This window comes from Phyllobates terribilis, unplaced genomic scaffold, assembly GCF_046119375.1.
Source record: "Phyllobates terribilis strain yellow unplaced genomic scaffold, ASM4611937v1 Scaffold_8__6_contigs__length_399053987, whole genome shotgun sequence".
Lineage (NCBI taxonomy): Eukaryota > Metazoa > Chordata > Amphibia > Anura > Dendrobatidae > Phyllobates > Phyllobates terribilis.
Window position 1 is genome coordinate 372711164 of NW_027362768.1, and position 17126 is coordinate 372728289.

The 17126-nt window shown below is 44.1% G+C and overlaps 1 protein-coding gene across 4 annotated transcripts in view; it reads left to right on the forward strand.

Moving 5' to 3' along the window:
* PLXNA1 (plexin A1) overlaps positions 1 to 17126 on the forward strand; it is a 305584-nt gene that overhangs the window by 44946 nt on the left and 243512 nt on the right. For all 4 annotated transcript variants that reach the window (XM_073644943.1, XM_073644947.1, XM_073644946.1 and 1 more), the window contains exon 3: positions 14629 to 14811. In XM_073644943.1, the coding sequence (XP_073501044.1) occupies positions 14629 to 14811 (183 nt within the window). The remainder of the gene's footprint in view (positions 1 to 14628; positions 14812 to 17126) is intronic.

Consider the following 17126-nt stretch of genomic DNA (forward strand, 5'->3'; position numbering starts at 1 on the left):
GCGGCATGCTGTCAGCGCAGCGTTCTCCCCTTTCTGGATGCAGGTAACAGCTGTCTGACACGTTAAAGTGGAGTTTGTTCTGCAGGAGCTCGACGCTCGCAGATCTGATTTTATTTTCAAGCTAATTCAATATTGCCGACAAATGATGGAATTGTTACATGAGCCGAGAGGACGAGCGGGAAAACCCTTGTACTCTCGAGGCGGACCTGGCACGCTGCGGCAGACTGCTATACTGTTAACCCTATAAGAAATGTAGCCTTTTCCTGCAAGTGCTCTCACTCCATTGGACATCCTAGGAGGGATTTATATGCCACTTTAACATTGGGCTGAGATCAAATGTACTGGGCAAAGACAACTTGGGGATTTTTCTGCAAAATTCTAAATAATTGTTACAAACTTTTCTTATTGAATTCCTGAACTCCCATACAGGTTGGTTATACAGTACCTGAATTTTGGATATGGTAGCTGGACCTGCCTCAGTTTGACAATATTTCTATAAAAAAAAACCTGCCGATTCCCCCACTTTCCATAATGGCCACCTTACCAGAACCATTGGTTTAATGAAGGTATATTGACGACGTCTCAAAATAAAAATCTCCCAAAAAAAGAGTCCTTGAGGCGTCCTCTTTTTAATTAAATTCTTACAATTTCTAATCAGTCAGTTCTATATTTTTGAGAAAGCCATTTGACAACCCACACTGCCAGTTTTGTTTTTTTTCCGGTGCAACAGAAATTGTCCGACAGCCTCAACAGATCTCAAGTTGGCCTTGTTAACGAATGATGCATCTGTATTCCATTATTCTTACATGATTGGGAAAATTTGCTGATCTGCAGCTGCCTGACAACCCCTGATAGATCTGTACTGGTGGCCATATTGGTTGTCGTCCATTTACATTTTTGATTTTTATAGGGGAATCGAGACACTTAATGTTTTCCCTTTTTGTAGAACAGTATCTACAGTGTTTCCTTCTCTTGCAATCTGGGACTGTAATAAAGAGACTCGTCCATGGTAACGAGGGGAGAGCGTTGGAATGTGCCGGCGCCTTTACGTCGCGCCTTTGTTCCATTTTTCCGATCTTTTAACTGCCAAATGGATACACTGTAAAGTGTTGTGTATATGGCAGGAGCCGGTGCATGTATCGAGCACACCGATGCAGAGAGAGCTAATTAACAGCGGGCCGTCTTGCTGCTTACACGCTCCTTTCTCCAACTCGTTAATAAGATCAGCTTGTTTGGTTTTTGCTCCCCATGACTTGTCAGTGGGGAAGGGACATTCAGGGTTCCAGGTTTGGGATTAATCTCCCCCTGCTAGGACATCATTAGTGAGGTCTGTAGGATTTACCGAAAGCAGTGTGGCGCTCTCTCTCTCCTGGCACTAATTATCATTTATTAACTTTATGTTGTCACTCAGCGGGCTCCCCCTTGGGAAATTAGCTAAGGAAGGAATCTGTGGAGGGATGCAGTAATCAGGAAGGTGGAAAGATGGGGGGGAATGGGAGACCCTCCTGTACAATTGCATTAGGCAACATCTCATTTTGCAGGTCATTTGGTAAATATATGCATTTTGACAGAGGATTGGGGTGTAGATACTTAATTTATAGGAATGTGGTTGCATTCCTAAAGACAGCCGCGCTCATTATAACATTATCAGAACCCAACATACTCCAGGAAATACGGAGCATTGCATCCAGCGCCATTCACAGAATATCAGCTGCTGCAGCCGGCGCCTGCCCCTAATCCTGCACAATTATCCTGTCCAAACAGACCCCTATGAAGCTTTTATTAGGCAATTGCTCCTTAAAGGGACTGTGTTGTCAGTAAATGACCTATTGTTTAATACAGTGGGTACGGAAAGTATTCACATCCCTTTTAAATTTTTCACTGTTTCATTGCAGCCATTTGGTAAATTCTAAAAAGTTCATTTTTTTTCTCATTAAAGTACACTCTGCACCCCATCTTGACTGAAAAAAAACCCAGAAATGTAGACATTTTTGCAAATTTATTAAAAAAGAAAAAACTGAAATATCACATGGTCATAAGTCTTCAGACCCTTTGCTCAGTATTGAGTAGAAGCACCTTTTGAGCTAGTACAGCCATGAGTCTTCTTGGGAATGATGCAACAAGTTTTTCACACCTGGATTTGGGGATCCTCGGCCATTCTTCCTTGCAGATCCTCTCCAGTTCCGTCAGGTTGGATGGTGAACGTTGGTGGACAGCCATTTTCAGGTCTCTCCAGAGATGCTCAATTGGGTTTAGGTCAGGGCTCTGGCTGGGCCAGTCAAGAATGGTCACAGAGTTGTTCTGCAGCCACTCCTTTGTTATTTTAGCTGTGTGCTTAGGGTCATTGTCTTGTTGGAAGGTGAAACTTCGGCCAATTCTGAGGTCCAGAGCACTCTGGAAGAGGTTTTCATCTAGGATTTCTCTGTACTTGGCCGCATTCATGTTTCCTTCAATTGCAACCAGTCGTCCTGTCCCTGCAGCTGAAAAACACCCCCATAGCATGATGCTGCCACCACCATGTTTCACTGTTGGGATTGTATTGGACAGGTGATGAGCAGTGCCTGGTTTTCTTCACACATACCGCTTAGAATTATCACCAAAAAGTTCTATCTTCATCTCATCAGACCAGAGAATCTTATTTCTCATAGTCTGGGAGTCCTTCATGTGTTTTTGAGCAAACTCTATGCGGGTTTTCATATGTCTTGCACTGAGGAGAGGCTTCCGTCGGGCCACTCTGCCATAAAGGCCCGACTGGTGGAGGGCTGCTGTGATAGTTGACTTTGTGGAACTTTCTCCCATCTCCTAACTGCATCTCCGGAGCCCAGCCACAGCGATATTGGAGTTCTTCTATACCTCTCTCACTAAGGCTCTTCTCCCACGATTGCTCAGTTTGCTGGACAGCCAGGTTTAGGAAGACTTCTGGTGGTCCCAAACTTCTTCCAATTAAGGATTATGAAGGCCACTGTGCTCTTAGGAACCTTGAGTACTGCAGAAATTCTTTTGTAACCTTGGCCAGATCTGTGCATTACCAAAATTCTGCTCTGAGCTCCTTGGGCAGTTCCTTTGAGCTCATGATTCTCATTTGGTCTGACATGCACTGTGAGCTGTGAGGTCTTATATAGACAGGTGTGCGCCTTTCCAAATCAAGTCCTATCAGTTTAATCAAACACAACTAGACTCCAATGAAGGAGTAGAACCATCTCAAGGGGGATCACAAGGAAATGGACAGCATGTGACTTAAATATGAGTGTCTGAGCAAGGGCAAATTTGCAAAAATTTCTACATTTCTGATTTTTTTCAGTCAAGAAGGGGTGCAAAGTGTAAAAATATGAACTTTTTAGAGTTTTCCAAATGGCTGCAATGAAACAGTGAAACATTTTAAAGGGGTCTGAATACTTTCCATCCACACTGTAGGTTTTTTTATTTTATGTTTTGTAATGTTTTTTTTTTTTTTCCATATCATGACCTTTATTAATAAAAACAGAATTAGTAATTTTCACACTGGCCGCCGGGGCTCTTTTTGACTTGTACTTCATGTCCTTTCAGGAAGCGTTTTCAGCAGACTCATCAGCAGAGGCAGGATCACAATTATCGCTAACACCTCTATACACAGCTGATAACACAGGATCCACCAATCACAGTAGACGATGTCACATCTGACCCTTCACAATTACATTTTCACACACACATTAGATGCTTCAACACAGCAGATAAAGTCAGTGCCAGTTCATTGCTGCTAACGTGCAGGTGTTGTTTCCTGAAACGTGAGTCTAAAATGGCGACATGTAATACAACAACCAGATTATAACAATAGGTCATTTAATGACACATTCCCCTATAAATTGGTCAAATCTGGATCATTACGTGAACCTAAAAATTCCTGAAGGCCACATATGTACTTCAATAACTGCCACTAGGTAAGATGTAGATATTTGGTGATTCCAAACAAGATACCCATTGGGTAGAAGTCAGACCGAATCTCTCAGTAGTGCAGCCTCAGGTTTTTGGACTTGGGGATCTATATCTGATATCCGAAAGCTTGGAAATAAGATGTGAAATATGGCTTTAATGCTCAGGATATTGTTATCAGGCCTCCTGTTATTCCGGCGTCTTACAGCCTTCGCCGGGTACAGGAGATCCGTTCCGTTGTATCACAGTATTAATGTCTAGCACATTTTGCATGTAAATAATGGATTTGAATATGTTTCGCAGGCTCCGTGTTGACTTAGTGGAAGCATAATGCAGTCATTGGAGAGGTCTGTGCGGACTTGTAGTGGGTATGTGGGGGGAATGATAACAAGTCTGCAGGACCGAGCCAGAGAAATGTCCAAACAGATCCTTGTGTCTGCATCGCGGCCTAAGAGGAGGTGACGCTTTATGTTGTGCTGCGATGCTGTTCTCTCCAGACATGTACTGTACAGAGTCTCACGCAGATCCCAATAACGTGGCCCTTAAACTGCCTCTTAAAGGGCCAGTCAGGCGCTGGATCATTTCTAACAATTTTCTGAAGAGAAGGGTCACGCGGTCTGTATATTAGTATATGCAACTTTTTCCCGTTCCTCTATCCGTTCCCTCTAGCTGATACCTGTGATTGGCTGCAGCAGTCACTTGTTACCATGGCGCAGAGACTGATTGAGGGTCCAGGGAAGATTTGCCACAACAGAGGCCAAACACTGGGAAAGTGAGCATACATTTTTTGTGCACCTGAGCAGGTATGTTGCTGTAAAATCAGCAGCAGCAGGTTCTCACTTTCCCATCGCCATCAATGGTATTGCAGTTTGCTACCTATTTTCTGTGCCCTAATCCAGGCGAAAATTCCGCAACATTTCCTTCCCTTGTGATTGTATTTTAAGACCATGTGTGAAAACGCGTTAATTTTCTGCACCCAAATACACAATATTAATCTGATTATTATGTTTTTGCTGCATTATTTTTGTGTATTTCCCCTTTCAATGTATTTTTGGTGCACAATTAACATTTTTTTATTGCAGAAACGCTGGAATTCTGCATTTAAAAACGCAACTTTTTTTTCTTTTAAACGCATTTTTTCGGGCTCAACATAATTATATGAAAAAACAAACAAAACACAAACATAAGAATGGTCAGTTCTGCAGCATTTTTGGTTGAGGCGTGATTAAAGAATAGACACTTTTTTTTTTTAAGTGTGCAGAATTAGATAAATGGGTCCAGTTTTTTTTTTTTTTGTAAAAACAAATGCCGCTTTGTTCATAGATTTGATTTGAAAGGGGATGAGCTACAATATCAAAAACACAATCGGGTGTGCAATACCAGACCCAACCTATGGGCAACAGTGGCGCCATTTCTGAATATTTTATTTTTTTTTCTAATTTTGCATAACCCTTTTAAAGCTGGAGTTACACATTTCTATCTCAATGTATACATTGTTGCAGAAAGTTTTGGCAAGATTTTATGGGCATTGAATAACCCTCAGAAAAGGGGGCGAGGCTGTGACCACCATTGTTGGAAATAGTCAGTGTTGCCATAAATTGGCAAAAAGTCATCATAAATTGGCAAATAATTCATTTTCACATTTACATTTCGGACACCCCTTTTAATCCATTTTTTAACCCCCCCTCATTCCCAAACCTCCATGGCACAGAATCAGTATAAATGTTTAGCTGGAGAATCCCTAACGAGGCGGTTTGATTTTAATGAGCTAATTGTCAGTGTAATTATTTATTGACGGCGAGGAAGCGCTCGCTGCTGTGGAGGTTTTTTGCTGGTGTGCAGCTGTATTTGTCATTTCCCAGAGAGTTTGTTGAGACAAAGCAGGAAAGTAGTAAACAGCAGCCGCAGTCTTTTTTTATCCCCGTTACATATGCAGGAAGCGGAGAGGGAGCGAGAAATGTAAAAAAACACAAATTGAGCTGCCGAGTTCAGGAGACGATGTGCACTTACTCCGGGTAATGCAAGGTGAGGCACGTGGGCACATGCCGAGCTCCGGCTCTGATCTGCTAGGAGTTCTCACGCTTTGTGCTATTATCCGCTTCATGGCTGAATCATCAGAGACGCTGACAACCTTTTATTTTTCTGATTCAGAAATGTGTTCATAGGTGTTGTCACCTCCCCCCTCCCCCACTTCTTTCTGCAGGTCATACATAATAAGCATGATAGATTCCTTTTGAAGTTGCTTTTTTATGGCAAATCCTATACTTTTCTGCAGTATAGGATTTGTATAATAATACTATTATTATATTATATTATATACTACTTTTCTGCAGTATAGTATATAATAATAGCAAATACCTCCCGTTAGAAATGTAGCGTAGTTCTTCTGATTAGCTATGTCTCTTACCCCATGTGCAGGGCATTGCAGTAGCTTACATATTTATGGTTACGACCACTCATATAGTGACAGTTAGCGGTCAGTGGTTGTAAGCTACTGCAATGCCCTGCACATGGGGTAAGAGACATAGCTAATCAGAAGAACTACGCTACATTTCTAGCGGGAGGTATTTGCTATTATTATTATTATTACACCTACTACCTATTAGGATATGATGCTGAATATGGGAATACCCCTTTTAAGCATTTGCTGCAGAATTTTCTGTAATTCTTGGCAGGAAAAACGCACATTTTTGTTGCGTTTTTTTTTTTTTTTTTAACTTGTGTTTTTGGTGCAGATTTTTCCCACTCATTAGTTTGGGTGAAATCTGCAGCAAAAACGCTGAAAGAATTGACTCTGCACCAAATCTGCAAGACACAAATAAGCAATGTGTCCATGAGACTAATGGATCCTCATTCACTTTTGGTGGCATCAGGAAACCCTTCAGGTTTTGTGACAAATCTGCCTTGAAAATAACTCTGTACACACAGCCTTACAAGGCCGCTTGTCTGTGCAGGGAGCTGCACCTGAGTGGAGCAGTGCTGCAGTTCCCCCGCGGAGCTGCTGTGCTGCAGTTCCCCCGCGGAGCTGCTGTGCTGCAGTTCCCCCGCGGAGCTGCTGTGCTGCAGTTCCCCCGCGGAGCTGCTGTGCTGCAGTTCCCCCGCGGAGCTGCTGTGCTGCAGTTCCCCCGCGGAGCTGCTGTGCTGCAGTTCCCCCGCGGAGCTGCTGTGCTGCAGTTCCCCCGTGGAGCTGCTGTGCTGGGAAATACTATCAAGGGTCCCGATCGCTAATTTAGTTCTTTGCCTCTTTATTTTTAGGATCAGTGTGGTCCTAGTGAGTGTATAGCCTAGTGAAAAGCCGTCACTTTACAGGGTAGGAATGCCCCTTTAATAGGTGCTACGATACCATGTGCAACCATTGGGCAGCTGTAATGCTGCTTTTCTAATTGCGGAGTAATTGAGGAGAGTAATGGGGTCTTTTATATGCAAATTACCTCTTCAGAGAGGTCTTTTATGGCATTTACCTCCATTGGCACAATTTTTTTTTTTTTGCATGTCTTGAAAATACCCTTCAAGAAGAATTAGATGTCTTGGAGTTAATATTTTTTCTGGTACTTTTGTCCTCTTTTTATATGTGTATTTAGCGCATTGAACTTTGATGTTAACCCTTTGGCATTGCCCAATCCCTCTGCTCCCCTGCCGCACAGTCACATTCCCTAAAACCCTTTGAACTGCCAGTCAGGACGCCGATGGGAGCTGTGGTTGTTGTGGCAACATCTATCATCCCTTGGTGGCAGTGATATAAAGTGATTTCACGGATCACCGCACCTCCCAGCTCCCTACTCCATTCCTGCCATCCCCTTTTAACGCCGACTGGATGAGCTTGTGTCGCTCGGAGGCTTTGCTGGAGCAGGAGCGCTGCAGAATATTAACTCATCTGTGCGTGGAACTGCAGGGGTCTGGAGGATCCGAGAGGTGGGCGAGAGCCGTGGTTATTTGGGGAATATGAAGCGCTCAATGATAAACTTTGGTGCCATGGGTCGTCCTCACTTTATAGAGATCAATCACATCTGCCATGAGCGGTAGAGAGATCATTGGCAGCTCAAGGGCCCCAATGCAGCATCGGCTCCAGGGAACCTTTCATTGGCTCCCACAAGACCCCAATATATAGATACAGGGCCGTGGTGGTTAACACAACCTGCTCGGGTTAAGGAACGCCAAGCTACACCCCTGCTATTATTATTTATGGTACATGATTATTTGAGGCCACTTTTCCCATTTGTGGCTTAGAGGTCCTGTCACTTGCCATAAATATATATATTTTTTCTATGCCAGATGAAAAATGCTTTTCTCCTGAATCCATCGATGTCTTTCTTTTGTTCCTGCACCTTTCCATTCCTGAGATATGGCCTCCTCCTCTTTGTATACTAATCTAGTCTTGTTAGTCAACTGGGCGTGGTCCTAAATCTTTTTCCGTGCCCATCTTGTTGAGGACTAGCCCATTTGGTTAAAAGACTAGATTTATACAAAGGGAAGAAGGGGCCATATCTCTGGAACGGAGAGGAGCAAGAACAAAAGAAAACCATCGCCGGATTCAGGAGAACAGCGGCATTTACACCAGGTAAAAATATTATATATTTATGGCAAGTGACAGGTCGACCTCTCCCATCAAGGCCTGTTTTAGCCTTGACCTCTGTACCCCTAAATTTAGTGCATACCTGACCTGATCATGTCCAAATAGGATTTTAGTCTAAGATTTAGTGTCATCTTGGCTGCGGCTTTATGGTGTGATGGTCATTGATTTGACGCGTTTTAGCCCCCCCCCCCCCTTCCTGATTAACGAGCGCCCGGGCAGCCAGTCACCATACTTCACTATCTTCTATACCTGCACATACCCAGACTGATGTTTTAGGTTGAGCCTCTCTCGCACAGGTCACTCCGGGGCTGATTTATATAGCGGTGTCTAGTGACGCCATCCGCTACCTCCCCTCTTCCCTGTGTCCCTGTATTAATACAGTCACAATGCACTTAATGGCAAGATGGATCTATGGATCGGTGCCAGGCGCATTGTAACATGCCGCCCCCTCTTCCCTGTCTGCAACGCTAGCACATCATAAAAAGAAAGGCATCCGTCCATTGCAGTGATGCATCTCCCTCTTCTTAAAGGGACACTCCTTACCGCATTGGTGACCACTCCGTTAAGCTTGTAGTCATGTCGATTACTTAAAGGAAACCCATAATAAAATCTAATGGTTTAAATAGAGTTTTGGGGGTATGTGAAAAGCCAAGTGACCCCTATGGTCACTGCAATGGATTCATGAGAGGGAGTAACCCGTTATTGACAGTAGAGGCGACGCTGGGTCTCATGTTTGCAGGATATATAGATGTGTATATATGCCGGCTATTTTTTATGTCTCGCCACAGCAGGGATTTACCGTACTGCAGTGCATCGATCTGGAAGTGAGTAAATGGCGTTACAAGGGACAGTGCCATCCCTATTGGCAGGCAGCGCTGACATTTCTCCCTCTGGCCAAAGCGATTCATTATCAGCACTTTTACTGTGCGCAGAGCTCTGATCCGCAGACGCACATTAAACCCTCGCTGCACAGAGCGGAGCATCACAGCGCTAAAGATTAGTATTTATCTGCTCCCTTACAAGCTGCGTAATTTGCTGTCCCTCAGGATAAAGCCAAATTTCCCCTCCGCTCCCTCCCTCCCCGGTTGCACCTGCCAGATAGTCCTTTGTATCATGCAGAAAAAAATAGTCTGGGAACAAGAAGGCCCCGTGCAACCTGGCACCGCGCTGCAGCAGCCATGATAAATATTAGCCAAGTCGGCAGGCAGAGCAGCTGGGCAGAGTTGGACTGGATCATCCAGTGAAATAAAGGGGCAGTGAACCAGGATGGGTTAACCCTTTCTCAATTTGTTGCTCTGTCCCCCAACTGTAATAATTGTCACTGTCACTTTAAATGCCCATTTATCTAGAGGATAACCCCAGCCTAATGCATCTGAATCACAAGTAATGTGTGTGACCCCCTTCATCACACTCCAAAATGATTAGACCGGAGACCACATTATGAAATACTGACCGTCTCCTCCAAACATTTGTTAATTTTTCCTCAGATTGTCCACAATGGACCTTATGTATCAGCATGGTTTCATTAAATGTAACCAAAAATGGGCATTTTTGTAGGTTTTTTTTTTTTTTTTTTTTTTTTTTTTTTTTTCCCTTTAAAGATTTATTGAGGGTGCAGCTTAAGATGGAGATGTGAATGTTGGGAGGTATGCCAACATAATAAAGACTCTGTAGATAAGAAAAAAGAATCCTAAACTCATGCACCCACCAGGCCAGACCCCTTTAGCTAATGGAGGACTCTCAATAGACCAGTTCCCCTAATACAGACCCCAGACCATTAACCTTTATAGACATCCCGGCCAGTCCCCCCCTGTGCCAGTGCAGGCGCCCGGCCAGTCCCCCCCTGTGCCAGTGCAGGCGCCCGGCCAGTCCCCCCCTGTGCCAGTGCAGGCGCCCGGCCAGTCCCCCCCTGTGCCAGTGCAGGCGCCCGGCCAGTCCCCCCCTGTGCCAGTGCAGGCGCCCGGCCAGTCCCCCCCCCCCCCCCGTGCCAGTGCAGGCGCTCGGCCAGTCGGTCCATGCTGTTTTCTATTACAGGCCCCCGACCATTAGCTGTGATGTTGCTACGCAGCCGTTCAGGGTTCTGGGTCAGCCGGGTGACCGTTGCAGGATCCGTCCTGTCTATGTATCGCTAGCACCCCGTATTTGCTTTTCAGATTCAGTACTTTTTTTTAGTTGTAACCCTGACACCTGCCATCTGCCCTTTCCCCAACGACACTCCCCACGTCTAGAACGCCTCGCTGCCTCCTTTTATCACAGGAATATATTGTGTAAAAAAAAAAAATCCCTTCCCGTGATTAACGCGGCTTTGTTCAGCCTTAATTTCTCTGTATTCGGGGAGCGGTGCTTTGAACTTTGAAGCAGGTGTTAAACCGAGCGTAGTTGCCCAAATTAACCCTTGAAAGTGAAAACCAAAACATTTTGTAAATTGTATTATTGCGAATACGAGGGAAATAAATGAATATGATCCTATTATTTGTAAACAACTAGATCGGAAAGGTCAAAACTGCGCCAAATTTATCATAATGATAATGCTGCAGGAGAGATTTGCCGCTGTGTGCTAGATATGTGGATGCTTTTCTCTTCCTTAGGCTAAATTCACATATCCATATTGTATATTTTGTGCTCCGTCCACAATTCCCAGTCCAAATGTGGTCTCCTGACTCAAAACCGCCTCATTTATTCCTATGAACAGTGTTGTGTAAATCCCATTCGCTATTGGTGGCACATTAGACCTGTATTTAAGGCACTTTGTATTGTATTAGGAAGTCTGGGGACTATATTGTATTAGGGGTCTGGTCTGGGGTCTATTTTGTCTTAAGGGCACCAGCCTGGGGTCTGTATTATTTTAGGCAGGATGACTTGTGGCCTTTATAAGCTTGTGCTTCATGTGACCTGGAGTTTGTGTTGACTTAGGGGGTCTTCCCTGAGGTCCGTGTTAGCTGTGGCCTGTATAGCATAGGCGGTCCGGGCACTGTATTAGTTTAGGGGGACCGGCCCGGGCCCTGTATTAGTTTAGGGGGTCCGGCCCGGGCGCCTGTGGAATTAGTTTAGGGGGACCGGCCCGGACCCTGTGTTAGTTTAGGGGGACCGGCCCGGGCCCAGTGTTAGTTTAGGGGGACCGGCCCGGGCCCTGTGTTAGTTTAGGGGGACCGGCCCGGGCCCTGTGTTAGTTTAGGGGGACCGGCCGGGGCCCTGTGTTAGTTTAGGGGGACCGGCCGGGGCCCTGTGTTAGTTTAGGGGGACCGGCCCGGGCGCCTGTGGAATTAGTTTAGGGGGTCCGGCCCGGGCCCTGTATTAGTTTAGGGGGTCCGGCCCGGGCGCCTGTATTAGTTTAGGGGGACCGGCCCGGGCCCTGTATTAGTTTAGGGGGTCCGGCCCGGGCGCCTGTATTAGTTTAGGGGGTCCGGCCCGGGCGCCTGTATTAGTTTAGGGGGTCCGGCCCGGGCGCCTGTATTAGTTTAGGGGGTCCGGCCCGGGCCCTGTATTAGTTTAGGGGGACTGGCCCGGGCCCTGTATTAGTTTAGGGGGTTCTTTTCCGGGCCCTGTATTAGTTTAGGGGGACCGGCCTGGGCCCTGTATTAGTTTAGGGGGACCGGCCTGGGCGCCTGTATTAGTTTAGGGGGACCGGCCCGGGCCCTGTATTAGTTTAGGGGGTCCGACCCGGGCGCCTGTATTAGTTTAGGGGGTCCGACCCGGGCGCCTGTATTAGTTTAGGGGGACCGGCCCGGGCCCTGTATTAGTTTAGGGGGACCGGCCCGGGCCGTGTATTAGTTTAGGGGGACCGGCCCGGGCCGTGTATTAGTATAGTGGGTCTGGCCCGGGTCCTGTATTAGTTGAGGGGGTCTAGACCGGGAGCCTGTATTAGGTTAGGCGGTCCGGCCCGGGCCCTCCATTAGTTTAGGAGGTCCGGCTTGGATCCTTTATTTAGGGGTCCAGGGCCTGTATTAGCTTGTTCTTCCTCTGGCTTACTTTCCACCAATCTTTTGCTCTGGGAATTGTTGTTCACTGTTTTTTGGACCTTTCTGTCTGAATGAATCACATCATACTTTGTTTACGCCACTTTCTAGCTGTTATGGGTGCCCAGTTTCGGGTACATTTTGCATCTCCTCCAATGTCCAGCTGTTTTATACAGTGTACTGAAATATAAGAGCTGCATTCTGATTGGTTGCTATGGAGGAACTCTCTGCCCTCACTTCACTTCTAACACTGCAGTGGTAAAATAAAAGCTGCACAATGGTTGCCATGGACGACAAGGCCCATTCAATCAACTTTATATATAAAACAAACAAAAAAAACAAAGACCTTTCCATGTTTTCTTGGTATTTGCCATCTTTGCTCATGACAGAAAAGCTTTTCTGTAAATTAGCGGTCACTTACGAAGCCATTAATTGAGCTGCTTTCCTCTCTGTTCACAGTTTTTACCTCATTATGTCCCTCCGCTATGAAAAAATGGGCAAATGCATATTTAGAGGGAAATGACTATTTTATTACGAACCCTGGGTTTCCTATCTGTAAACCAATTTCAGATCTCTGCGGGGAGCCATTGTGGTACTAAAATGGCTGATATAATTATTACTTTACAGACATATCGCTAACGGGGTTAATTCTGTCGGAAATTTTACATCATCGGCTCCATTTACTTTGAGCGCCTGCTCTGAAAAACTGCAGTAAGTCATTTAAAGGGGTCGTGCCCAGAAGCGACCTGGGCTCTGCTGCAAATGTCATTTTTTTTTTTTCATGCACAAGTCGTCAATGACAGATTGAAAATGGCGGCGTTTGTATGGCGGCTCAGAAGTGTCACATGACCCATACTTTAAAACGTAATAAAAAAAAAAGAAAAAAGTTTTTAAGTGCCTTGGTTATTTTTGACTATTTTTTCTTTTTTTTTTTTGTACCAGAAAAATGGCTCCAGTGTGCTGCATTTCACAAAAACTCTGTGGATTATTTAATAATTTGTTAAGGAATAAAGGTTGCAAAAAATTAAAAACAAAAAAAAGCTGCAAAAAAACCTTAAAACCTAAAAAATGGGACCCTCAAATGTCAATAGGGGAACTTGTATCGTACTCGTATTTAAAGTGACCACAAAAGCCAATTCCTAAGTACCTGCGTAACAGTTTTGTTAGAAGCTTTTGTCCTGTAATACCTGTCACAGCTGACGTTTTGTTACATTTGCTGAGTGTGGGGGCCTTGTGTAAGCCTTTGTGGCTGAGTTCGGGTCATGAGATCCACAGCCGGTCTGGATTAAGTTTTCTGCACCTTGAATGGAAGGACATGTTCACACGTTGCGTTTTTGCTGCTTTTTTTTTTTTTTTTTTTTTTATTCAAATCAAATTAAAAGCTGCTTTTTACAGTAATAGCAAAAGCTATGATATTTCATAAATCTCATGCACACGATTGCTTATTCTTTTCTTGACTGTATTGAAAAACTGCAGCACTTCAATTCTTTCAGTGTTTTTGCAGATTTTTTCACCATAGGAAGCAATGAGAAAATGTAAAAAAAAAAACCCACAACCTTACATTTTTGCTGCTTCTTTAATGATTGAAACCGACTTTATTAAACATGTACTGTAGATAAATGACACACATAATCCCCAGAGAAAAAAATGCACTAAAAAAACAGCAAAATCTGCTGTTTATAAGCAACTTCTTTACTGCCAGGAGAGCAGGTTATGTTTGCAGAAAAAAAAAAACGTAACATGTGAACATAGCCGAAATGTCGGATTCCTGAAGCTGGCCTTATACGGGACCTGTCAACAGGTCAGATGTGGCCAGTTTATGCTCATACTTTATTCTCGTTGCACCTATGAGTATTGCAGGTTTTTTTTTTTGTTTCTTTTGTTTTTTTAAACTCCATACTAATTTTTAGTGTGGGTTTCCACTACGGAAAGTGGGACCCCAGTAGAAAAAGTGTGAGAAGTGCTGGTCTGTACAATACTCTACAGAAGCACATACCTGTCTCTCTTCCTGATGGTTTGTTACACTGTATCAGTGCAGGAGAGAATTGTTTAGATTGGACTCCGTGAGTTGTGAGAAGGCGCAAAAAATCCTATTCGCTTACAGCGCAGAGATCTTACTATTTTTTTTTTATTGATATATATTTTTCTTCTTTAATTTTTAATTTGTGTTTTTGTTTTTGCTCCTTTCAGCCCCTGCAGATAGATGACAATTTCTGTGGTCAGGATTTTAATCAGCCTCTTGGAGGGACCGTCACCATTGAAGGGACCCCGCTTTTCGTTGATAAGGAGGATGGTATGACATCAGTGGCAGCGTACGACTATCGAGGACACACGGTGGTTTTTGCCGGTACTCGCAGTGGCAGGATGAAGAAGGTAAGAAGAGTGCCATAATAGCACTTATCTAAACTTGTGATGGGCCGGTGGATGACCAAGTGGCAGCTGCTCTCTGAGCTGAATCCCTCTGATCATTTGCTTGTGAATGCAGATTTGCATCATTGTAACAGCTTCAGGAGTATGCAAAATGCTCTCCTGTCATGTCTGAGCTCCTGGACGGTCTGACATGTGCTTGAAGGTCCTATGTATGGGCATTGCAGAGTTGTGTGGATGTAATTGAGGCACAAGGCACTAAAGGCCTCATAGCAGCTTCTATCACTTCCATGTTGTAAGAGGAGCGGTCGATATTGGTAACACATGCAGTCCATCCTCTGGGCCAAAAGGTTTTATGTTCTGCCCTCACCCTGGCTTGTTGACATACCCCGCTCCTCAACACCCAACACCTGGAGAAAATGTCACAGTGGCTCCTTCTCCATCTACACTCTTGCATATGGATATAGATATCTCCTGGAGGTTCTCTGAGATATAATATGATGGTCATTGGAGTAGTATAGCCCATCCTACTGAACAATTGTAAGGGCTGATAACAGAGAACAATTTGAAAAAGATTTGAAGCAAGATTTGAAATAAAAAAAAAACCAAAACAAATGGCAATCTTGCAGTTTTTACTCTGGTCGCTGCAGCTATTTTAGACTCCTATTTGCTGTTCTTTTAGGAAGAGTCTTTATCAGCAGAGGCAGGATTACAATGACTGGTAACATCTCTATACACCTCTGATAATGCTGGATCCACCAATCACAATAGACTGTGTCACGGCTGACCCTCCTCCCCCCTCCTTTCACAGTGACCTTGCACACTCTCATTAGATGCGTCAGTACAATAGATAGGGTCAGAAGTCTGTTCATTGCTGCTAATGTACAAGTGTATTCCCTGAAACTGGAAATTAGTCTGAAAAAAAAGGCCCCAGTGGTCAGTGTGAGAATTAAAAAATGTATTTTTATTTTTTGTTATTCTGTATGATGCACAGTGACACTATTATTAAGGTGTTTTCCTCCCCTTTAACTATCAAATACTTATGGATAAATTATGAAAAAAATGTCTATTTAGTATTCACATATTTTTTTTTTAAATAGCTGACTTTCGGAGGTGAGCGGCGCAAAGCGTCTCCACTAATCAGATCTGGGATGTGCCGGAGCGGCTGTCACTTCTCATTCTTCCTGTGACAGGTGTGGGCTCACGAGAACAATGCTTTTATCAGCCTGACTGATATGTGGGGGGCAGATTTTTTATTTTTCTCCTTTGTTCTCATCGCCCAAATACTCTGTCACTTCTCTGCGTGTTCTGCTCACGGATCCTGGAATTTGTATTTTGCTTGATTTGATTTTATACTGATTAATCACTGCACGAGAACAAGTACAGAGACGCCATTTAAAGCGGCGTTGGCGTTAATTCTGACGTCACCATTCACAGCAGCAATTAATGTCATGTGCTATATTCTGTTATCTGCCGTCTCCGGCAAGGGAACGATTGACTCCAGTGTCAGATCGTGTCACAGAAAGTCCAGAAACTTTCCTTCCTTAATGATCACTTCTTATTCCCTCTAGAAAACATTCCTATGCATTAGGTGGGCAATAGATAGATAGTTTTCCTTAATATACTGACGATTTGAGGTTTAGTTCTTCTTTAAAAAAAATATTAAAAAGTAAAATGTTCATTTTTTATATGCCATAGCGTTCAATGAAATGGTGCCTCTAGTGGTCAAGTTGTGTACTACAATTTTTTTTTTTATTTCTCATTATTTTTTATGTGTTTGCTGAAACTTCATAAAAGTGAGGAACTGGGGGAAACCGGCCCACCATGCATAGGACCCCAGGGTATCTGGTTGGGGGAGTTTAACTTGCCTGGTTCTTTTGTACTCAACGGAGATGAGCTGCCACCAGAGTATTCTGGCAGCTGCTTTCTCCATAGTTGTAGAAATTGTTTTCCCCATATCCCTGCTTTATCTTTGGGTTATTCCTCTTATACCCCTCCTTTTCCTTTTGAATCCAGAGTATCCCATCCTTGCCCATAAGAAGGCCGAGTTGATAAGTACGGCTTCCAACACTTTCATAAAGAATGCATGCTCTGCTGAAAAGAGCGTGCATGTGTATAGAGGGATTCATGAAAGCTACCCTATGTGTATGGCCCCCAGGCTTACACACAGTATATTATATGTGAGCTGTTACTGATTTTTGGATTTTTGGTGCCTCATTACCAGTACCAAGTCAGGGCAAAAATGAGTTGGTGGCCGGAAAGTGGTTTTCTCTTTTTACATTGGGTATAATACAAAGACTGTGATTTCTTCAAGCCTTTAG